This window comes from Dreissena polymorpha, chromosome 10 (assembly GCF_020536995.1).
Source record: "Dreissena polymorpha isolate Duluth1 chromosome 10, UMN_Dpol_1.0, whole genome shotgun sequence".
NCBI classification, from domain to species: Eukaryota; Metazoa; Mollusca; class Bivalvia; order Myida; family Dreissenidae; genus Dreissena; species Dreissena polymorpha.
In genome coordinates this window covers 75024247-75049450 of record NC_068364.1, presented here as the reverse complement: position 1 = coordinate 75049450, position 25204 = coordinate 75024247, and the positions used below count along the sequence as shown (strand labels likewise).

The 25204-nt window shown below is 37.3% G+C and overlaps 1 protein-coding gene across 1 annotated transcript in view; it reads right to left on the bottom strand.

Annotated features, from left to right (window-relative positions):
* Window positions 1-25198, bottom strand: part of LOC127849244 (chitin synthase chs-2-like) — a 78759-nt gene extending 53561 nt beyond the window's left edge. Inside the window, exons 1-10 of the mRNA XM_052381963.1 lie at window positions 25011-25198; window positions 23632-23945; window positions 18044-18155; window positions 17361-17527; window positions 13022-13121; window positions 12589-12755; window positions 11291-11370; window positions 10900-10999; window positions 9103-9256; window positions 8567-8777 (exon numbers count right to left, since the gene is read on the bottom strand). Of these exons, the coding sequence (XP_052237923.1) occupies window positions 8567-8777; window positions 9103-9256; window positions 10900-10999; window positions 11291-11370; window positions 12589-12755; window positions 13022-13121; window positions 17361-17527; window positions 18044-18155; window positions 23632-23945; window positions 25011-25163 (1558 nt within the window). The 5' untranslated portion in view covers window positions 25164-25198. The remainder of the gene's footprint in view (window positions 1-8566; window positions 8778-9102; window positions 9257-10899; window positions 11000-11290; window positions 11371-12588; window positions 12756-13021; window positions 13122-17360; window positions 17528-18043; window positions 18156-23631; window positions 23946-25010) is intronic.
* Between the last annotated feature and the right edge of the window lie 6 nt (window positions 25199-25204).

Here is a 25204-nt window from a genome sequence, read left to right as displayed (position 1 = left end):
TGTAAGTCACGAAATAAATTATTTAGAAAATATTTACATACAAATAATTGATTCAAATAAATGTTGGTAAAAATATTATCATAAACAACTTTTAAGATCTTTTCCGGTCAGGTTCTTGTAGTCAATTATTATTTATATTTTATAACGACTTTGTGAATGGAGAAAAATCTTATCTATGAATAAAAAAAACTGTTAAAAAAATGATACAGTGTAGTTCTTTTATTTTAGTCAAGTTCTTTATATTTTTCTTATGTAAGTTCTTGTTTCTTTACGCGTTTAACCCTTTACCCCTTACCCCCCCCCCCCCCCCCCCCCGTTCACACTTTAAACGCCGCTTCTACTACGATCAAAGCGTGGCCGAAAACGTGGCCGATTGTGACAAATCGCAGGAGAAACGTAGTCACGCCGGGTATGCGAATACTTCGTTTACGGATGGCACTTCACTTACAGAGAACAACAAACGCCACGCGCGAGGGGTGAGTTCTTCAGCTTTTTTGTATTTATGTTCTGTTTATTTGGTTTTTAAACACAGAACATTGTTTGGGTGATTAATGGTATAGCACTTCGTATTGCGAAGAAAGAAATTCGCGGAAAAACGGTGAATTATTTAAAAAAAAACGATAGAATTCCATCGATAATCAGCATGAATTGAATGATCAGTACATATTTAAACAAAATAAACATACTTGGAAATAAATCAAGAACGTGCTTACTATTCGAAATAAAAGATCAATATATCCAGTTATGTTACAACATGTTACATTTTAGTTTACTAATGTATTTGAGAAAATTCAAATGTTTTAAGAGTCGCATGCACATTTTTCATCTGCACTTCGTTTACCGATCATCTAAAAAACAATGGCACTTCGTTTCCCGACATCTAGACACTTTTTTCCAGATGTAACACACTCGTTTTTTGTGAATCAAAAATGCAGAATTCGCTGTGGAATACTGTTAAAGTAAGCAGGCAATAAATAAAAATGTATGTACTTAGTACGCAAATAAAAAACGAATTACCGAAGCATGTTCTTATCCCTTTGAAATATGATTATGATTTGGGTAAAAATTTGAAAGATAAATGTTAAACAAATTGGATATGTCTAATGAGTAAAATCTATATGACCATATATTTTAAATTACGTTCTAAGCGGTTGATCTAAAGCATTTATCTTTATGTCCAAATGAAGGTACTAAGGCTATTTACTTACATATTAGATAGCATGTCATGAATAATCACTCTGCTTAAACTGCCTCTCAGAGATTAATATCAGCAGCGATGCAGGTCCGAAATTCTATTGGAACTGTTTGGCTCAATGCCAGTAAACGAAAATAGCAATAAAAGAACGGACGGGGTTGATTTAATCACACGACAGTGGTGTAAAAATTATGCATAACAGTCTTTGTTTTTAATATAAACACAACACATGCTGCATATGAAGTTCTATCCTATATAGCACCCTAAACTTCGTTTGTGGGGGTATACTAAGTACTGACTCCATAATATGACATTTAAACATTTTATGTACGCATTCCTTTTTTCCAGAATCAGTTGTTTTTACGATTTAATTTTAACCGTGATTCTTAAAACTCAACCAATACAGTGATTTAGGGTCAAGTGAATCGCACTTCGAGCAAACGTTAGCGTTGCGTAAAGGGAAGTGCTCCCTGTAAGCAGGGCTCAAAATTAAGGGAGTTTTACCATTCTCTTTTTAATTTTGTTGCTACGCATAAGTATCGTCTTGATGATGCGATTCAAATAAGCACAACCGACATAGGATTTTATGAAGAACAAATGTGTATTTGCCTCATAAAGACCCCTTCACTACCGTTATCTAGAGCCCTGCTATAAGTAAAATTAAACACGATTGTGTTGATCCGCATTATCCGTACACATTTACTTAATAATAAATATTGTCTTATTTGAAAATTGCAATTATAATAAACGTAGTATTAATTAATAGTAATGGGATTTTTGAAAAATATATTTTCAAAATGTTTCGTATGAATAGCAATAATATAAAAAAATGCATTTAAGGTAGAAGATAAAACTCAGTTATTAGAGTGCCCGCTTTGTTGAAAGTCTCCGTAATCTGAAGTGCCCTTTATCGGTAAACAAAGTGGCTGCAACTTTATGTATGCCACCTATTACAACATGCACTATCTTTGTTTATATTTCATTGAATGCTATCAAAATTTCAGTATTTGAAGCACAGTGATTACTCTACATGCTGGAATAGAAACAATTTCTTGCAATAATTCTAAGTAGTTTTATTTTGTTAAAATGTTTACTGTTCATCCAGTTTATGCTGTTTTCCGATCGAATTTTCTATTTTTTGGGCAAAACTGTACCATTCTTCTGTGAAATTGTGTATTCCCAATACAAAAGGATACACCATTTATCAACTCGACCATGTGTCTTGTCTTAAAAACTAATCTTTAGGATATAACTTTAAATAAAACAGAGGAACTTACCTCTAGCGCGTGGCGTTTGTTGTTCTCTGTTAGTGAAGTGCCATCCGTAAACGAAGTATTCGCATACCCGGCGTGGTAGTGGAGTCTTCATAAGCGCAGTATGACGGTTGAGTCTTAATTGATCGGAGAGCTCTACGCTCTCGCCACGCTTATTTTTAACATGCTCAAAACAAGCGTGGCCAACAAGAAACAAGAAGAAAAGAAAAAGAAAGTCGAAATGAAGACCATAATTTGCCAAATTGCTCGATTTAGACTCCGATCGGCCTCGGTTTGCCCCGATCCAAACTTTTTTCAGATCGTGGCTTGATCGGGATGATTGTATTAAAGTCGCCACTCTGTGAGAACGGGGATTTAGATACGAATTTGGACGCATTTGTAGTCTTTCCGAAAGTTAAATGAAATATAATTTAAGACTTTTCTTACTTTCTACAAGTTTTAAAGGCTTCATTTCCAACCCTTAGATACTGATGAGCAGCAAACAGCATAAAACGTGAGCAGACTGCGAGTTACTCGCAGACTGTTCTGGTTTTATTCTGTTTTTACGTTGCTTCTTAGTGGAAGGGGGTATAGAAATGTACACTTCAGAATGAATCAATTGAAGAGATTTTCATGCCCGATTATCGACGCAGACAAAAGTTCCGTTTGTCCACCGGGTAATGAAATTAAAGCAACCGTCATCACTTCTTTTTAAGTTCGAATGAATCTTTTCCGAATTGTACTTTATAAAATAAATTTAGCAAAGGAAACTTGAATACAATATTACTAAAATGAAAAAAAAACTTGTGATTGAATTGTTTATTTCAATATCTATTTCACATAAGGGCCAATAAACAAAGTAAATTTAATTAAAATAAATGTCAATCATGTATCATCAATCGAATTAATATCGATAGTCACCGTCATATATGCTCGACTTCATTTGCTGAGTGCCCTAAAATGTGCTGTTAAATGAGGTGCTTAATAATGAAGCTCGTTTCAAGTCAATTGTTAATAACATAATCAACCTGAAGACGGTTAACCTTTATGATTGTTCAAGAACCACTAGAAAAATATTTATCTTACAAAAACACACAATGTTCTAGAAAATATTTCATTATCGAATCGGTCGACAACTGGATCATTTTTTTCTCCTTTCCCTCTTTGTTTTCCTTACAAGCCAGAAATCGAAACTTTTTGCGAACAATGACCCGATTTTATACATGTTTACCATCTAAAAGTAAACAAAAAATTCAATGAAATTCAATAGTGTATGACGGAATCTAAAAGCTTTATAAGTGAATTGTGATTGATAATTCACTGATAATTCACTGATAATTCACTGATACATTGCTTCCCATAGAACACACCCGTCAAGCGGTTCAACGAACGCGATACCACATGACGCGATACCCAAAACGATCATTAAAAAAACACCAGTGGTTCGTATTTTTTCTTTAATAAAAATGCCTAATTATTCGAATGTGTAAAAAAACATTAACGATTCCATTATGTATATGTACACAGCCGAAATCCCCAGTAAAAAGGCAAAGCCTTAAGAAAAAATCGACCCAGTTAAATTATCAAGAAAAAAGTAGAATCTTCATGCCGTACGAAAAGCAAAGAATGATGTTTATTCTTCGATGCTCAAATTGCTGCAATTAAATCCCAGCGATGTTATAAATTACATTTCGCAACATAATTGCCATGTTTGAATACCTTTAAAAACTTTTCCCTCAATTTTGTAAATGTTAATCCATTTATGACCAGTGTCTAGAAAAAAGGCCTTGGCAAACAGCGTAGACCCAGATGAGACGCCGAATCATGCGGCGTCTCATCAGGGTCTGCGCTGTTTGCTTAAATGAATTTCTGTAAGAACTGTTCTATATATAGAAATTAATATACAAATGTACTAGATAACCCTAAATTTGGAAATACATTGATCTAATTTAAAAGGACGTGAGAGTCCACTGGGAATAAATGGGTTAATGAAGAGTTAGCTCACGACGAAGACGAAAGTCGTTGACATATTCGCAAAGCAAGCGAACGATTACGAAAAACGCAACTATGTCTGGCTTCGCTGTGATTTTAATTGGCCACTATTTAGCCATGGGTTAGAAAAAAAGGCGTCTCATCAGGGTCTGCGCTATTTGCTTAAAGGAATTTCTGTAAGAAATATTCTAAATATAGAATGGCATAATTGGATGTTCTTAATTCTCGCATAACATCGCAATGACCTGATTACTGTGACCAAATCTATCTCGAACTATTAACTTATTTTGCGGGGTGGGGGCGCAAATTAGAACGTCAATTAAGTTTTTTGTTTGATTTTCTTTCAAAAGAATGTAAATCTTTCTCACACGAGTGTTGTTTGTGTTTTGTCCGTGTGCACGATGTCCATAATAAAACATTTCTTCGTGCTCTGATGATTGGTTACTAGGTTCATATTGTACTTAGTCTCACAAAGTATACTTAGTCTCAAAGAATGTTAATAATAAAAGAAATTCATTTTTGGACCAAGGACTCGTTAGGACTGCAGTGTCAACTCAGAATAGCTCAGTATGAGTATTGGAGTTACATAAACACAGTTCAGTTTTATTCCATGACAACTTTCCAGTATCGACGGTTAACCTGTAATATCTTGTGGGAGTTCGTATCATGTATTTTAGAAGATTTTCTGGAGTTTTTACTTTTTAAGATTCAAACATTTTAACCCTTACAATGCGGGAACCGAATTTTTAAGGCCTTTGCAAACAGTTTGGATCCAGATGAGACGCCACAGAACGTGGCGTCTCATCAGGATCCAAACTGTTTGCTATTCTGATAGTATTCTTTGAAACAAATCGAAGAAAATGCGAATTTTAGAAATTCAGCAGACGACATTTTAGCAGACGACAAATTTCCCAGCATGCAAAGGGTTAACTGCAGATAATGATTACTGTCGCCTCTGATCACAACATTTACAATTCAGAAACAAGTATTGCAGCCATGGGAATTCGCCTTACTGTCAACGATTTTTAAATCATTAATAATTTACAACGCATAACATTTAAATATACATCTGTGCATTAAGAAACGTTTCAAACCGACTTTTAAAATTGCAAATAAAACCGCATAGGGAGCTGTTACGCTTTGCTTCATAGAAATTGGAAATACGATTTATCTATAGAGCAGATCTCTTTAAAGGCAATTCTATTGCTCATATATAATCACTATAATCTATTGTCAATATAACCTGTTAGAATTTGCTGTCGCATTCTAAACGTGTTCACGCTGAGTATGCGGATACTTTGATAACAGATGGCACTTCGATACCAGATAACAACAAAAGCCACGCGCGAGAGGTAAGTTCATCTGGGTTTTTTTTAAGTTATATCATAAAAATTAGTTTTTTAGACAAGGCGCATGGTCGAGTTTATAAATGGTGTATCCTTTTCTATTGCAAAGAAAAACATCACGGACGAATGGTAGATTTTTCCCCCAAAAATAGAAAATTCGGTCGGAAAACAGCATTAACTGGATTAACAGTAAACATTTCAACAAAATAAAACTACCGGTACTTGTAAATATTGCAAGAAATTGTTTGATATTCCAGCATGTAGAGTAATCACTGAGCTTCAAATACTGAAATTTTGATAGTATTCAATGAAATATAAACGAAGATGGAGCATGTTTAAAAGGTGGTATTCGTGAAGTTGCGGATACTTTGATTCCCGATAAAGGACACTTCGGATAACAGAGACTTTCAACAAATTGGGCACTCTGATAACCGAGTTTTATCTTCTACCTGAAATGCATTTATGTATATTATGGCTATTCTTACCAAACATTTTGAAGTACGAATCAATTTGCATTGTCAAGTCCGACACATTGGGAATCTATGCATAACGTGATTAAATACAGATGTAAAATATAACCATTGGCGTTGTTCAAAAATCTTATAAATAATAATAAATATAATTAATATTATAAGTGCAAATTTTAAATAAGATTTAAATGCTTATTTCTGAAGTAATATATTTCAAGTGACGACCGAAAATAATTGTCTAAATAATAAACTTGTTTTTAAATGGTAAATTGAGATTAAGAGAATTGAAAATACAACGGATCATGTGGATCAACACGACTGTGTTCAATTGAACTTATAGCAGGACTCTAGATAAGGGGAGCAAGGGGTCATAAAGCGGCCAATACACCTCATAAAATCCTTTGTTTTTTTGGTGCTCATTAGAATCGCATCATGAAGACGATACTAATGCGTAGCAACACAATTTAAAAGTGATTGGAAAACTCCCTTTATATTGAGCTGTACACTTCCCTGTCCCTTTTATTATCATATTCCAAAGGGATAAGAACATGTTTCGGTAATTCGTTTTTAATGTACGTCAGTACAAACATTTATATTTATTGCCTGCTTACTATAGCAGTATTCAAAGGCGAATTCGGCATTTCTGATTCACTAGATAGAGTGTGTTATATCTGGTAAAAAGTGTCCCGCTATCTGGAATCGAAGTGCCATTGTCTTTGAGATGATCGGTAAAAGAAGGTTCTATGAAAATTTGGCATCCGACTCTTAAAACATTTGAATTTCCTCAAATACGTTATTCAACTAAATTGTAACATTAATGGACATATTGATCTTTAATTTCGATTAGTTGGCACGTTCTTGATTTATTTCCAAGTATTTTTATTTTGTTGAAATACGTACTGATCATCGAATTCATGACGATTATCGATGAAATTTTATCTCTTTTTTATAATCCACTGTTTTTAAAGACTTTCTTGCTCCGCAATACGAAGTACTATACCATTAATCGACAAAACAATGTTACGTTTCTGAAAACCAAATGAACAGAACATAAATTCAAAAAAGCTGAAGAACTCAACTCTCGCGCGTGGCTTTTGTTGTTATCTGGTATCGAAGTGCCAACTGTTATCAAAGTATCCGCATACGCGGCGTGGTGTTGTTCTCATTTTTATTAAACAAACTCCCGACGTTCTCCAATCTCTCGTTTGTTTCGACGCTTCCATTTAGTGTATTCTTGTGTGCCCATATTCGTTTGTTATACTATATGACGCACTTTGTAATACTATAGGACGCAAGGTTTCGTGGTCCCTAAAGCGGACAGTGCCGATACTAACCCGATAGCCCATTTCACAGGAGCTTTGGAAATTATCGGACATTTTCGTAAAGTCATATCACATGGAGAATTATCAGCTGATCGGCTTGACCAATCAAATGCTGGTTCCAAAATGTTTACATGATTCAAAGACTTTCTGAAAATGGCGGCGGCATCAACATCAGACGAGCGTTACTTTATTAATTTAAAAGATGCATATTCTTCTGGAAAACTTCCACAAATGTTTAAAAAAAAATAACATTTCTACAATTATTACATATTTCCTCCAGACACATTCCGATTTTCGTTCTATTAGAGAAGTAGAGAAGCTCCAATGCGAAGGCTGGTCAGCAGCTATAACGGCCGCATTTTTCTTACTGATAGTTAATTACAAATATAACAGAATAGACAAGAAAACTCACCGACAGTAACAACTGCCTGTAATTAGGTTAACCCATTTATGCATAGCGTCTAGCAAAAAGGCATAATGCGGCGTCTCATCAGGGTCTGCGCTGTTTACTTAAAGGAATTTCTGTAAGAAATGTTCTTAATAAAGAAATAACTATTATAGACATCCCTAATTTTGGAAATAAATTGATCTAATTTAGAAGAATGGAAGAGTCCACTAGGCATAAATGGGTTAAAAACACAAGCGTTCACAAGACATGACACATAATTTAATCAAAAGTAACTCATAACTTCACCAGGAGCTACGCAGGCACTCACCGGAAGTTACGAAAGACGCACCGAAATAAGTGCAGGTACCAACCGTTAGTTAAGCTAGAAATTACAACACTTTAAACAAACCCTCACCGGAAGTTACGCGAACAGTCGTTTGTTACGCAAAAAAACAGCAGACTCCGCAACAACAAGCCGGAAGAAATCTATCACGGACGGTACACAACTACTCATTTGAAGTTATTGTCACCGCGAGTAACGCCAACATCCATAAGCAAAAATAACACTAACCTAAAATAAGCAGAAACATTGACACTAACCGGAACCAATCGGGTGTATCCGGCCGCACGCGGCGCCGACGTTTGGGTTCCGCCGCATCCGGTCTATGAGCAGCTGCAGCGCTGACGGCTGAAAGTCAACGTCTCCGTCGAGTGCGAGGATGAACGTGTGGTCGGCCACGGTCCGGATGCGCTCCTTTCCGCCGCCCATCGACAGCAGTTTATGGGCCAGGAAGTAGTACATGTACATCACCTGAAGTATGCAACAGTAAGCACAGGCTAATCAGGGACGATAATTTCCACCAAGACTGGATTTTTCGCGAAGAAGAAATTTCACTAACATGAAAGATACAATAAAAGCGGAAAGTGTAGTCCTTGATTAGCCTGTTCGAAATGCAAAGACTTATCTGGGACGACAACTCACGCAGATGCATTAAGCCCCGTTTTCATAGAGCGCTTTGACATTGAGGTGCGTACATAAATTACGTCTGTGTAATCTACCCGACTGCCCCTGTTCCGTTTACTCATTTTCTGCTTGTTATCGGTTTTGTACTATGATTTTCTGTAGTCTAACCTACCTGACTCCACCTCTTCCGGTGACGAATTTTTTGCTTGTCCTTCAGGTGCGCGATCATCTGGTTACCCCCCGGAAGTCGCCATACCAAACGACCTCCGTACGGCGTGTCTATCTTGGATGGAGGCGGGATCTTCATACCCGCAGTGTGGACGGATCTGAAACACGTGTTTATTTTGTATAATTGTAATTTTTATCGTGACACGTGTATATATAATTGTATAAGTTGTAACTAGAATTGTGACACGGGTATATCTTCTTTTCGTTGTAATTTGTATGGTGACACGTTAATATGTTGTTAAAAGTTGCAATTTATATGGTGACACGTGCATATCTTGTTTTCGTTGTTACTCATTCGCCTGTAGGAGCGTGGCATAGTGAGCCAAGGAATGCTAATTTTTGCAGGTCAATAAGCGCTTCGATGGAAGTCATTCCCGCAAGGCCGAGCACCATGTCTGAGCGCGTGAGATGGGGGAGACCTTGGGCACGTTTCAAACAAAAGTGGTGGGCTACCTCGAGTTGTTGCATGTCGGCAATGGAGATACTGTTCCACAGCTTGCAGCCAAACAGCGATTTGGGAATGACTGCGGTCTTGTACAGTTTAATCGCTGTGTTTGGGTTTGCTCCGGACCTTCCGGACACTTTCTGCGAGAGGAAAAGGAACGTGCCTCTTATTGTCTGTTTTACAGCGTCAATGTCGTTAGGGTATTTTCCACTAATCGACTGTATTATACCTAAATGTTTGTAATTTGCCGCTTCAGGTATTGGTGTTGAATCATATGCGATCTGGCGAGCGGGTATTGCTTTGGATCGTTTTCGGCCCATGGTCATAACGGCACATTTGGAAGCGTTGTAAGTGAAACGCCACTTGTTGGCGTATGAGTTGCACTTCTCCGCTAGTTCGTTTAAGCCGCGGTGCGAAAGCGACAGGAGTACCACGTCATCAGCTTGGGTTGGGGAACATAATGACTGGTCGCCGATCTTAAAGCCGTATGGGGATGTCGTGAGTTCGTTTAGCAGGTCGTTTATGTAGACGATGTAAAAGAATGGTGCACATATGCTGCCCTGCCGGTAGCCCTGTTGAATCGGGAAGGGTTCCGAGACAAATCCGCGTGAGAGTACGCGACTGGTGCAATTTTGGAGTGACTCAAAGATAACTCGGAGTAACTTCCCCGCGTTTATATTGCTGAAGTTGTAATTTATATGATGTAGTTGTCGATTTCTTTTATTTAGAATAGGTGCTGATGATGGTGTTTGCTGTAGTAACTCGGAGCGGCTGACAAGTTTATACTAATTTTGGGTAGGGTTGTTTTCTTTGATGTTCCGTTATGTTGTATAGCTCGCCTTGATTGTGTTATTTATTTAAAAAGAATTCAGCGTTGATTGTGTTATTTATTTAAAAAGAATTCAGCGTTAAGCTTTGAACTTGAGCGAAACAAGCTCAGAACAGCATAGTCCTATATTATGTTCTTACCATTGAAGCATTTTCATAAATCTCACCTCATTGCGATTCAAGCCAATGGAACACCCGAGTCATAAATAACGTATTAACCATTCTACGTAAATCGGGAGACGGAAAACTACAACGGGCGAGGCATGGTATGGTATTGCGCGAGGGGGGGTTAGAGGGTTAGGGTTAGGGTTTGGGTTAGTGTTAGGGGTCGGGTTAGGGTTTGGGTAAGCCTAAACCCAACCCTAACCCGACCCCTAACCGTAACCCTTACCCTAACCCTTTTTTGGGGTTATCACCCCTGACCATGCCTCGCCCGTTGCAGTTTTCCGTCTCCCACGTAAATCTCACCTGATTGCGTCATCAATTGTCTTCATCAGTTGCTTGACGTAACCATTGGCGCGTGACTCGCCGTCGACATAATCAAACGCATCATCAAAGAATATGTGAGCTGAAAACGAGAGGACAGATCATTAAGCGTTACATTCACGATAGCATTGTATTTAGTGGTTCTTATCGAACTTGAAAGGAACATTTTCATCCGGATAGGAAGTATATCCGAACAGTATGTTAATCTGGATATCTGTGTTTTTGAGACAGGCGAGTGATTGCGGTCCATTGGGAAAACTACAAAGCCTCGAAAGCTTTTTTATGGAATATATCATATATTAATAGTTCAAACTTATACGGGCCAAAAATAACTGTTTCAACGGGAAAAAAATCAATAATGGGAAAACCCTACCCTCAAATTCGTAATAGTCCGGATCACGGATACCGAAGAAGAGCTGAAGATTCCTTCGCGCGCATTGATCCGTGTCCAGCCTTTGAAAAAAAGTATTAGTTTGTCAGGACCTTTAATCAAATAGAAAATGCAATTGATGATGATTATTATTGGTAATTTTTTCTCATCATATCGGTAATATATTTCATAAACATTGTTTAAGATATGGGTGTTTCTAAAACACATTTAAATGCGTGTGTATGCTATTCTTGAAATATTTCTACTTCATTAAAAACAGTGAAGCATGTCTGACCGATGAAATAACGAAAATTGAAGCGATATTGTTATCAATGGAAAGTAGCAGTACTAACATAAATGTTTTAAGGTCGGAATGTGAGAATAGATGACTCAGTATAGGGCGAACTGTTACGACGTCCATGAAGACATGTACCGATGACCGATTAAAATTATCGCCACATTAGATTGGATGGGCTATAGTTTTGCCAGAAAATAATTGTTTAGGAATGTGCACGTTATTTAATATAAAAATGCTATTATATTGCAACAGAAATAACTAGTGAGAATAACTAGATCACTTCCCGAGTTGTTGCATGATGGGGTAAGGGAGTATGTAGGACGTGACTTTAACTCATGTATGCCTAGTGGACTTTCCCATCCTTCTAAATTGGATCAATTTATTTCCAAAATTAGGGATGTCAAGTATATTTTATGCTCCCCCAAAATTTATTTTGGGGGGAGCATATAGTCGCCGCTTCGTCTGTCCGTGTGTGCGTCTGTCTGTCTGTCCGTCCGTGCACAATTTTTGTCCGGGCTATTTCTCAGCAACTAATGACCGGAATTCAATGGAACTGTATGGGAAGCTTCACTACCAAGAGGAGATGTGCATATTATCAGCGGGTTCTGGTCGGATGATTTTTCACAGAGTTAAGGCCCTTTGAAATTTTCTATAAAAAAATTCTTGTCCCCCCAACAACTGTGCCCCTAAGACGTTTCCTTTTATCTGAATAATTAGTGCAATATTGTGACCAAAAAAAACTTTGGGAGCATCACCCGTCTCCGACGGTTTCTTGTTTTCTATATTTAGACTATTTCTTACAGAAATTCCTTTAAGCGAACAACGCAGACCCTGATGAGAAGCCGCATCATGCGGCGTCTCATCTGGGTCTACGCTGTTTTCCAAGGTCCTTTTTCTAGACTCTAGGCATAAATGGGTTAAGTGGCATAACCGATAACAACGCTATATCGACCTAATACAAAATGTTACGGGATAGAAATACTAAACGCAAAATTAATATTACCTGAAGAGCGACTTGAGGATCTGTATCATCTCGTTTTCGGTCTCATGCCACAAAGTGGCGCACAGGTAAATGAAGGGCGTGTCGTCTTCTCGCAGAGGGCTCCGGGAGTCGTCTCCGGGCCGCCACGTCTCCAAGTTGTCCGGTATCGGCAGCTCGCTCTCCTTCATCTGTGAACGGCATTAAACACAACTTTAAAATGTCCCAAGTGCGTTTGTGAAGGGTTATATTGATTATTTTTTTGTAAACTTAACCCTTTGCATGCTGGGAAATTTGTCGTCTGCTAAAATGTCGTCTGCTGAATTTCTTAAATTAGCATTTTCTTCATTTTTTTTTCAAAGAATAGCAAACAGTTTAATATATTCTGCATTAAGAATACCAATCTTCAACTTGTTCTCCGACATTGTTTTAATGGATTAACGATTCTTGACGATACCTTGACGTCTATGGCCTTCGTGTCCCCCTCGTCTTTCCGTCTGTTCAGGAGCATCGACTGCTCCAACAGAACACCGCAGTACATCGGCTGAACGAACATTCTTTAAAAAAAAGAATCAAAGTGTGCTAACATTAACCGATTTATGCCTAGTGGACTCACCCATCCTTCTAAAGTGGATCAATTTATTTCCAAAATTAGGGATGTCTAGTTTTTTTATTTCTATATTTAGAATATTTCTTACAAAAATTCCTTTAAGCAAACAGCGCAGACCTTGATGAGACGCCGCATCATGCGGCGTCTCATCTGGGTCTACGCTGTTTGCCAAGGCCTTTTTTCTAGACGCTAGGCATAAATGGGTTAACTTATTTTTGCCCATCTTTGTCAATGGTCAATGCCTGTCTCTTCGGCTGTGGAACAATGTATAACGAATTTTTCCTCTTTTCTATTATAGATGTTTGTACATGATTAAGTGTGTATCATAGTCCGAATAAAAAGTATATTTATATAGGTAAATACTGCAAAGGACGAAGACAGACGCCCGACCCACTCATGCAGTCTTTTATAAAATGTTGTTTGAAGACTTTAAAACCTCTCAGATACTGTTATAGTTCTCATCTACAAATTCAGTTGCTATCGATATGTTCATTATTCTGTTGGTGTGCTACGTTAAATGTTCTTTCTGCGTTCCGTTGATTTATAGCTTAATGCTATGTTATCACAGCTTATAATTAGTTAGGGTGCCAATTTGTTCATTTCAGGTCGCGATATGGGATTTCTTTATAGGTAAAATCTACGGCCGACATGATATGAGCCTTGTTCTGAGAAAACTGGACTTAATGCATGTGCGTAAAGTGTCATCCCAGATTAGCTTGTGCAGTCAGCACAGGCTAATCAGGGACGACACTTTCACCCTAAACTTGATTTTCGGTAAGGAGGGACTTCCTTGAAACTTAAAATACAATAATAGCGTTAAGTGTCGTCCCTGATTAGCCTGTGCGGACTGCACAGGCTAATCTGGGACGGCGTTTTACGCACATGCATTAAACCCAGTTTTCTCAGAACGCGACTCATTTTACGAGCCTCCCTCTGTGCAAACGCGGCTTATTTTCTTGACACTGATTCTTTAACATAAATCCAGTTAAAGTGTCTTACCTGATAAGCCTGTGCGGACTGCCCAGACCAATCCAGGACGACACTTTTAGCACATGCATTAAACCCCTTTTTCAAAGAACGATTTTTATATATAAATATATGTTTTGTATAAAGTCATCGTATATGGGAAAAAAACAGCGTAAAACCCATTAATAACACAGTGTGAAGAAAAAATATGTTCTTTTAAAGGGGCCTTTTCACAGATTTTGGCATTTTTTAACTTATTTATTAAATGCTTTATATTGATAAATGTAAACATTGGATCGTAAAAGCTCCAGTAAAAAATCAAGAACAAAATTAAAAAAAGAAAAAGAACATTGCCCGGAGCAGGTTTCGAACCAGTGACCCCTGGAGTCCTGCCAGAGTTCTGAAGTAAAAACGCTTTAGCCTACTGAGCTATTCCGCCGTGTACAAATACATGACGTATTTTACAACTTATATAAGCAATCTTCGTAGTTATACAAAATTTAACGACAAAAACAGAACTCTCCAAATTATTCAATCGTTTCGCGTTGCAACGCTTTATAATTTTTAGGTTTTATAATCGTCAAAAGATGCATACAATGGCTATATTAGAGCATGGTAAATGTTCAGTATTACTGTTTCCTCACAAATATCATAACTAAAACGAAAATTTGCGAATCTGAAACAACTTTTTTCAATTTTGTCAATTTACCAAAGCGTGAAAAGATCCCTTTAATTTTCCTTGGGAATTGCACTTGCTGTTCAAAGAAAAATGTAACGGAGATTATACAGTTGAGGATATTGGCTTTATTTCCATCTGGATAGAATGAGTCAATAAAAAAGAATCGAGAGTAAGCGATTTTGTTTTTTAAGAAAAATCCTGGACTACTTTTAACCCCCCGATCATCAAATTATTATGGGACGGTCAATCCAGCACACACTCAATAAACAAGAGGGCCTGAAAAGGCCCAAAGTCGCTCACCTGAGATAAAAAGAAATGACCTGTTCTTTGCAGCCCATGATATCAATGGAACAAATGTTCTAACCAAGTATCATGAAGAATAAACAACAAATGGCCCCTTGGCGGCCATGTTTTTTTAACAGACCTGAACCATTTTTTAACTCTTCCAAGATATGTTCAAATTCCATGAAGATTGGAAAAAAAATGTGTCTTCTAGACTGTTCACATGTTGTCACTGTATACATATAAAGAAAACTGCCCCACTCCCTGGCGGCCATGTATTTTCACTCATCATGACCATTTTCAAACTCGTCCGAGACCTCCACATAACTAATGTTTTGACAAATGTCATGGTGATTAGACAAAACATGTGACTTCTAGAGTGTTCACAAGCTTTTTTTTACTACTGTATATAAATAAAGGAAAAAGACCCACCCCCCATGGTGACCATGTTTTTTTTACCGATCCAAACCATTTTCGAACTTAACTGTCCTATCCAGGTGTGGTGGTGCGGTCTCCTTCGCTTACGCAAATGAACCGGTCACAGGACGGTTACAAGTTATGTAACTTTGAGAGCACTTATGTAATGCGGAAATATTTATTTGACGAACTCTTATTTCCGGTCAGGATGACTATACTGACTGGTTGTAATTCAATTTACTAAAGACGTTCAGTCAGGGACGCCTAAATACACTCAAAGAATTTATTTATAAGTGAAAACCATGGAAGCTTTAACAAAAATAACTAATTTCTATTCCAAGAACTCGGAAAAGGAAGAACAATGACAGAAAATTAGGAACAGGTACAAGCCAAGTATAAAGAATCTAAGTATCGTTACAAAAATGAACAACATACAGCAAATACCTTAATGAATGTAAAAAGAAGTTCAAAATATTTATATAAAAAACTGATAGAAATATAAGTTACTGTTAGTCTAGAAAGTGCTTCAAAAATCTAGTTTACAAAATAGGTCTAATTTAATCTTAAGAACAATATTTATGGAGATAAGGAAACTTCAGTGAATCAAATGTAAAAATAAGAAAAATTTACTTAAGTTATTGAAATAGATTAGAGTCTTTCTTATTTACAAAATGCCAAATAGAAATAATCTAAATAATAAGAATAATTTAGAAAATAATGCCAAAATGTCTTGATGCTGGTGTTAAAGATAATTTAGAGTTTAATTATTTCATAATTCCAACCTTTTTCAAAAGCTGTTTACTTTTCAAGATCAGGAGGTGTTTAAATCAGCCAAAACAGCTTATTGTATACAGTTCAGAAGAGATCAATGGCAGAGTAGTCAATTTTCCATCAGAACAGTGCATTTATCAATGATCAATATCTTCCCAAATTCCAGAGCAGAACTAAAAATAGATTACTGAACCAGGTTAAACAAGGGAGATAAATACTGCATAAATACTGCAAAATCATGTACATGTTATCTTTCTTTCAGTTATCTCTTAGTTGAAAGGCTTATCATAAGTGTTAATGACTAAAACAGATATGTTAACTATGAAAACTCTGTGTTATGAAAAATTACATAATACAGTTAATGTCACATAATATTGACAAAATAAAACCAAACTTTACTACACAGGAAACCAATGTTCTGACCAAATTTCATGAAGATTGAGCAAACTAGAAAGTTAACCAGATTTTACTATAGCCATATTTAGCCATATAAGGAAAAATGTTTTTAAAGCCAAGGTTACCATTTTTGAACTCATCCAAGATATCATTGGGACAAATCATCAGAGCAAGTTTCATGAAGATCGGAAAATAAATGTGGCCTCTAGAGTGTTAACAAGGTTTTACTATAGCCATATAAGGAAAAATGCCCCGCCCCCTGGCGGCCATGTTTTTCAACATACCGACATCATTTTCGAACTCGTCTAAGATATCATTAAGATGAATCTTCTGACCAAGTTTCATGAGGATCGGACAATAAATGTGGCCTCTAGAGTGTTAACAAGATTTTACTATAGCCATTTATAGCAATATAAGGAAAAATGTCCCGCCCTTTGGCAGCCATGTTTTTCAAGCAAACGTGACCATTTTCGAACTTATCCAAGATATCATTGAGACCAATTTTCTGACCAAATTTAATGAAGATTGGACAATAAATGTGGCCTCTAGAGAGTTAACAAATCAAATGTTGACGCCGCACAATACACGACGCACGACGGACGACGGACAAAAGGCGATCACAAAAGCTCACCATGAGCACGTTGTGCTCAGGTGAGCTAAAAACTGTGAAAATACCTGTCTTCTTGTTGCATGCGCTCCTTCGTCTGCCGCCAAATGTAAGTTGTCACCATGACAATTGTCATATATCCCATGATGCTCGCCACAATCATGGACCAATCGTAGGCGAGTCCGTCCGTCCATCTCGGAAAAGGGAGGTAACACCCGGAGGTCATGGATAGCTCCTGATAAAGTTTTTGATTCCTACTTAATTATCGCTTTTTCAACTATAATATTCCTAAATAAGTCTACTGTAACAATATTGATCGGCGTTTTAAAATGTCAGCGTTGTTTGTACCTACGGATTAGTAGTTTTTTTCCAAATTCTAATGTAATTCTGGATATGTCGAGTAACACGACAGATAAGTATCGGGCGAGCTCACATTTCGCGAAAAAATGCAAGTCGTGATAGTGTTTTCCTTTGTTTCCTCTTACATGGCACTGTAGTGTGGCAACTTCATTTCTGAAACGCCATTATTCGGAAAGCAATTTTTTTCCTTGGTAAAATAAAGTTTTACGGTGATATGCACGTGTGTTTCGCATTTCGACAGAAGATTTGCTGTCACTTTATTGTACAATACATAAGTATACACATAGGTTTATTATTCTAACCTTCTAATGTACATCACCGTAAAAAAATTCACGGAAATTCGTAAAACAAATAATAATATGTGAAAGAAAAAAGCATAAGTCTAACTCACGTCTCTCGAGAACTCGGCGGCCATTATTGTGACCGAGATGGGCGTGGCCAAAACGATAGGCAGCGAGAAACTCGGGATCTGAGTGAGGATCTTGTTGGCGGCGACACAACACCTGCATTTTGAAAAATTATTATTATAGGCCTTGGCAAACAGCGTAGACCCAGATGAGACACCGCATGATGCGGCGTCTCATCAGGGTCTACGCTTTTTACTTAAAGGAATTTCTGGAAGAAAAAATTCTAAATATATAAATAGATATACAAGACATTCCTAATTTTGGAAATAAATTGATCCAATTTAGAAGGATGAGAGAGTCCACTAGGCATAAATGCGTTAAGTCTTGTTTCAAGTTAAAGATAAATATGTCCGCTCCTGAAAATTGTTAAATGTCATAATGCTTGTAAGAAAATGCATCTCGCGTGAATTCAGCCGTCGGCAGAAAACAAGGTTTTCTACAACTGGAATCCAAAACTCAACAGGAAAACAAGAAAGGTTTACAATCGTAAAAAAATACGGACAGTCGGGTAAGTGAAATCCAAAGTTGTTAAGGCCTTATCTTGCAATCGGAACCTATAAACAATTACATGCTCGTACAAAAGATGACTATGTACAGAACACGGTGCATGCGATATGCTGTGTATAGGAAGAGAGAAGATTAGGGAAAGAAAGAGCTGTCCTCGTGCGAGCTTATATGAGCCGTGCTCTGTGAAAAGAGGGTTTCATGCATTTGCGTAAAGTGTCGTCCCAGATTAGCCTGTGCAGTCCGCACAGGCTAATCAGGGACGACACTTTCCGCTTGTATGATATTTTCTATTTAAAGAAAGTCTCTTCTTAGCAAAAATCTAGTTAAGGCGGAAAGTGTCGTCCCTGATAATCCTGTGCGGACTCCACAGGCTAATCTGGGGCGACACTTTACGCAAATGCATTAAACCCATTTTTCACAGAGCACGGCTCATATAAGAAAAACATATTCGACCATTTCAATAGCATATCTGGGGGTCGGGACATTGTTAAGAAGAGTGAAACAGATATGTATGTACGTCTTTACGTGGATAGGACCTGAACTTGTTGAAGCCTCAATCAATACTTTTATGGACGTAAAAATGTGGGTGACGATTTATTAAAATGAAACTTTTTGTCACTTAGGGGTGTATGTAAATATGTTTCAATGAATAAATGATTTCAATTACATTGAAACATTCGATGACGTCGATGCGAATGTATGGCTATAAATTGGTATGCTGAGTGTAGTTTTTATTATAAACAACTGACCTTAAATTATACCAAAACTGTGAAAAGCCGTTTGTATACATGGTGATAAAAAGATATGTTCGGACTGATCACAATCGTTTGCTTGGCCAAATATTCATGAGTACCTTAGGCAAACAAATATATTTTTCGTTTCCACTAAAATCACGAAAAAACACAGATATTTCCCAATATAGAACGGTTATTCATGGACAGAAATAGTCTTAATCATATGTTCTTTTTTACAGCGAATATGATCAGAATTAGAAATAATAATTTAAAAAATGATCATGGATTACTGAAAAAAGTTTAGGGTTGGCACCGAAATTTAGTGTCGGGTAAATTAGTGGGAACCAACCGCTTTGTATGCTACTTTATTAATCTCTTGACTCTATTTATATTCATATCGATTTTGAGTACATCGATTTCCGGTTGTTGACAGGGTTTCGAGTTATTTATGAAACACACAATTCAATGTGTTGATCGTCACTAACCAATCCCTCTTAAGCAGGATATAAGAAGCATCCGGTTGATGATTGATTTCAAATAGCACTAACCATGAAAACAAATGTTTGTTCGAATGAATGAAAAACATAACATAAAACCCTTTCCATGTCATTGATCCATCTAATTGTTTACTAGGAGCTTCATTGATCAAATGCAAACAACGCTAAATGCATGCTTTTAGCGATATGTTATATTATGATATAACAAATATCAACACGGTAATGGATTTTTTAAGTGCGGTTATCTCTGACCGTAAATTAGGTTTGCGCATTCGGTACCCCTCGCAGCTTATCAATAATCGACTTATCCGATGTTTGACGGAAAGGGCCGATAATGTGCGATTGTTGGTTTGTGTTGTTCTGCGTTGTTTCGTTGTTGACTGAGAGTGCATGGTTGTATTGTTGTTGGTTTAAACCCATTTATGCCTAGCGGACTCTCCCATCCTTCTAAATTTGATCAATTTATTTCCAAAATTAGCGATGTCTAGTATATCTATTTCTATATTTAGAAATTCTTTTAACAAAACAGCGCAGACCCTTACGAGACGCCGCATCATGCGGCGTCTCATCTGGGTCTACGCTGTTTGCCAAGGCCTTTTTTCTAGAACGCTAGGCATAAATGGGTTAAGTATCAACACAGACTATTTCACAGCCGGCATTATGGCGGCGGGTTGGCGATCCAGTGGTTGTGATGGGCTGATTGATCACTTCGTCAAATAATGATCATAACGTGACGCCAACGCAAATAGTACATATCTTGAAAATCTATTACTGTCATCTAAAAATATGCTGCGTTATGTCCTTTTACATATATTTTGCATATTTTAACGACACGAAATAGTTGGGCTTTTTTTAAACAAATCTTCTTTGAAGTTCTTGAAAAAGAATAAGCACATATTAAAACGTTAAAGAAAAAGCATGTATGAAAGCATGACTAATTTACACTGATACTTAACTTACACATATTTCGTTATTCATATGCATTATTATTTATTAAAAATATGTCTTTTTCTGTGATTAATCAACGAATATGTTGAGTGCTTATTCTGGCCACTTTCTTATGATAGTCTTAAAGATTTTTGTTAGCATTCATGATATAAATGACTGTTATGAGACCTTTCATCTGCTGGAAAGCGATCCAAATTGTGAACATGGTTATACTCCGTTAATCGTTACTATTCCCAATTGTTTACATATGCACCATGTATTCTTGTTGACGAATTAACCGCACCGTGGTCACGTCGTGAATTCTGAACATTCTTGAGCATGTTATTTTGTATCGGTCAGGAAGCGCCAAACCGTACGGATACGCCTATAACGGCATTTCGTTACGAAGTCAAGATTTTTTTCTAACTGGGGACCATACAAGTGTAATATTACAGGAAAAAATATTTTTATTGCCTTTTTGTAGTTTATGCATTACTGTCATTTCCTGTGCTTTCGCCTTTTATTTCATAGCCTCGTAACATAGTACCGGTATGTATATGACTTAACCATATGGTCTTCGATGGTATGGAACATAGCATATGCATGATCTGACCCTGCAAGTCTACGGATTTAATAGCGTAACATATTCATTTTCTAAACGAAGCAGTTCAAAGACTTTATTGAAACCATGGGCGACCACTGCCATGATATTGAATAATAGTGTCACTGTGATGAGGGACCTCTACGTTTGTATAAGTCCCAGCCGTGATATCTCATGTGAATAAAAAACAATCAGAACAGGAAAGAGAGCTGTTATGCTATTGAGTCAATTTGAAAGTGTTATCCCAAGTGAATAAAACAATGATGATAGGTGAATCTATGCGATGTTATTGGACAAAATGCAGTCATATCAATCTCACTCACAGGCGCTCGATAGCATGTTTTTAGCTCACCTGAGCACAACGTGCTCATGGTGAGCTTTTGTGATCGCCTTTTGTCCGTCGTCCGTTGTCCGTTGTGCGTTGTGAGTTGTGCGGCGTCAACATTTGCCTTGTTAACTCTCTAGAGGGCTCATTTATTTTCCAATCTTTATGAAATTTGGTCAGAAGATTGGTCTCAACGATATCTTGGATGAGTTCGAAAATGCTTACGTTTGCTTGAAAAACATGGCTGCCAAGGGGCGGGGCATTTTTCCTTATATGACTATAGTAAAATCTTGTTAACACTCTAGAGGCCACATTTATTGTCTGATCTTAATAAAACTTGATCAGAAGATTCATCCCAATAATATCTTGGACGAGTTCGAAAATGATACCGGTTTATTGAAAAACATGGCCGCCAGGGGGCGAGGCATTTTTCCTTATATGGCTATAGTAAAACCTTGTTAACACTCTAGAGGCCACATTTATTTTCAGATCTTCATGAAACTTGCTCAGAAGATTTGTCCTAATGATATCTTGGATGAGTTCAAAAATGGTAACCTTTGCTTGAAAAAACATGGCTGCCAATGGGCGGGGCATTTTTCCCTATATGGCTATATAAAGCTATAGTAAAATCTTGTTAACACGCTATATGCCACATTTATTGTCCAATCTTCGTGAAACTTGGTCAGAAGATTCATCCCAATAATATCTTGGACGAGTTCGAAAATGATGCCGGTTGGTTGAAAAACATGGCCACCAGGGGGAGGGGTATTTTTCCTTATATGGCTATAGTAAAACCTTGTTAACACTCTAGAGGCCACAGTTATTGTCCAATCTTCATGTTATTCATTCAGAAGATTTGTCTTATTGATATCTTGGATGAGTTTGAAAATGGTTACGTTTGCTTGAAAAACATCGCTGCCAAGAGGCGGGGCATTTTTCCTTATATGTCTATATATGACTATAGTAAAATCTTGTTAACACTCTAGAGGCCACATTTAGTCCGATCTTCATGAAACTCAGTCAGAATATTCGTCCCAATAATATCTTGGACGAGTTTAAAAATGATGCTGGTTGGTTGAAAAACATGGCCACCAAGGGGGCGGAGCATTTTTCCGTATATGGCTATAGTAAAACCTTGTTAACACTCTAGAGGTCACTTTTATTTTCCGATAATCATGAAACTTTGTCAGAAGATTAGTCCCAATGATATCTTGGATGAGTTCGAAAATGGTTTTGGTTGCTTTAAAAACATGACCACCAGGGGGCGGGGCATTTTTCCTTGTATGGCTATATATGGCTATAGTAAAACCCTGTTAACACTCTAGAGGCCACATTTATTGTCCAATCTTCATGAAATTTGGTCAGAAGATTGGTCTCAATGATATCTTGGATGAGTTTGAAAATAATTATGTTTGCTTGAAAACATGGATTCCAAGGGGCGGGGCATTTTTCCTTATATGGCTATAGTAAAATCTTGTTAACACTCTAGACGCCGTCCGATCTTCATGAAACTTGGTCAGAAGATTAATCCCGATGATATCTTGGACGAGTTCAAAAATGGTGCCTGTTGGTTTAAAAACATGGCTGCCAGGGGACGGGGCATTTTTCCTTATATGGCTATAGTAAAACCTTGTTTACACTCTAGAGGCCACATTTATTTTCCGATCTTCATGAAACTTGCTCAGAAGATTTGTCCCAATAATATCTTGTTATCTCAAGTGAGCGACTTTGGGCCTTTCAGGCCCTCTTGTTTTTATTTATTTTTTATTTTCTTTGTTACCCGTTGTTTATTATAATGCACACACAAACCAAATCAATAAAAATCTTCCGTCAAAACGTCTTCTTAAAAAAAAGATAGTTCGACTATGTATATAGATATTGACAATATCTAAAATGTTATTGAAGCAATAAAAAAATTATTATGAGCATAGTGTAAAACGAACACAGCGATCAAATTCAAAGAAAAATAAAGGCCACTTACTTATAACACGCAAAGCTAGACACGATATTCACGGCGGCGACGAGAAGCGGCAGGTAACGCGAACATTCGCCAAACACGACGTTCTCAACTATCAACGTCTTCCCAAACGTGTCGGACTGCAGCGTTGCGTTAAGTCGTGCATCATAGAGCGTTTCTATGCAGCTGTTTCCGTCGGCACAGTCGACGCTGTATATGAGCGTTACCATGGCAATTGTGACGGCGATTTTCCACGTGTACACGATCAGATAGACCTTGGTCTTGCAGTTGTGCAGTTGGCGCTTTATTCGTTTGAGGCCGATGGAGTTCTTGTCCCCCTGCAAACAAAGTAACTTACTTTAGTTCAAATAGATTTTTTGCTTTATAATTAAAAAACAAACTCGTGCTTATATGTAAATGTTATTGCTCCGTTTCTGGAAAAAAAGGTTTACAAGTGCTGTTTGTTTTGAAGAGATTGTGAGAACATTGAGGTAAATACCATACATTTTGTGCTAATATACGACAATGTCTTTATACGCCTCGGGATACTTTGAACATTTGTCGCATCTTTGTTTGTGTTACAATGCAAACAATCAAACTCTGGAAAGTCCAATCCACCACCTCCACAACGGAACACCAATTATAAACATACAACGATCAAAGCTGGTATCGACTCCTTGGAAAGGCGATTGCATAGCAATATGCGTTAAACCGGTTTGAGGAATCGCCGAACATCTCACTAACCCCAGTACTAATGCAGAGGGGTTACTCACGTTATGATTGGAAGGAAGAAAGATGGCGACCCCCATGCCGACACAGGTATTTTTCGCCGTTTTAATCCTTTTATTATTTGTTAATGCAGCTCATTTTCCAGCCAAATCAGCAATAAAGTGATAAGCGTTTATTTCGTATTAATATTTTCTCTCTATCTCGACTTTACCTCTTCACCATTTCTTTAGTTAGCGGAACCACACAGTACCTTCTACCGCATATTAATAGCGCGTTTATTAATAGCAAGAAAAGTTTAACGTCTCATATATTAATATTTTCGCTTGGTTGTTTTAGAAATCAATCAATATTCGAACATCTTAATGACACGTATACTAAATCTATTTATAATATAATTTGTATTGTTCAGCTACCAAGAACCTTATATTTCATGCACTGCATCTACGTTAAAATTAATCCATTTATGCCTAGAGCGTCCAGAAAAAAGGTCTTGGCAAACAGCGTAGACCTGATGCGGCGTCTCATCAGGGTCTGCGCTGTTTGCTTAAAAGAATTTCTGTAAAAATTATTCTAAATATAGAAATAAATAAACTATACACCCCTAATTTTGGAAATAAATAGATCCAATTTAAAAGAATGGGAGAGTCCAGTAAGCATAAATGGGTTAAACTAACCTTTGGAACGAAATTCTCCCACCACGTGATGGACACAAAAATGGGGGCGAATATGAACAGAATGAGGAGGCCGGGGGAGTCCTTCTGCCACGCCCCTTCCATCCTATGAACGTACACAGCCCAGAACGCTATGGACAGCACGCTGGTGATCATGGCGACCAATGACAATACGCGCCGCGCGAGTTTCCATTTGG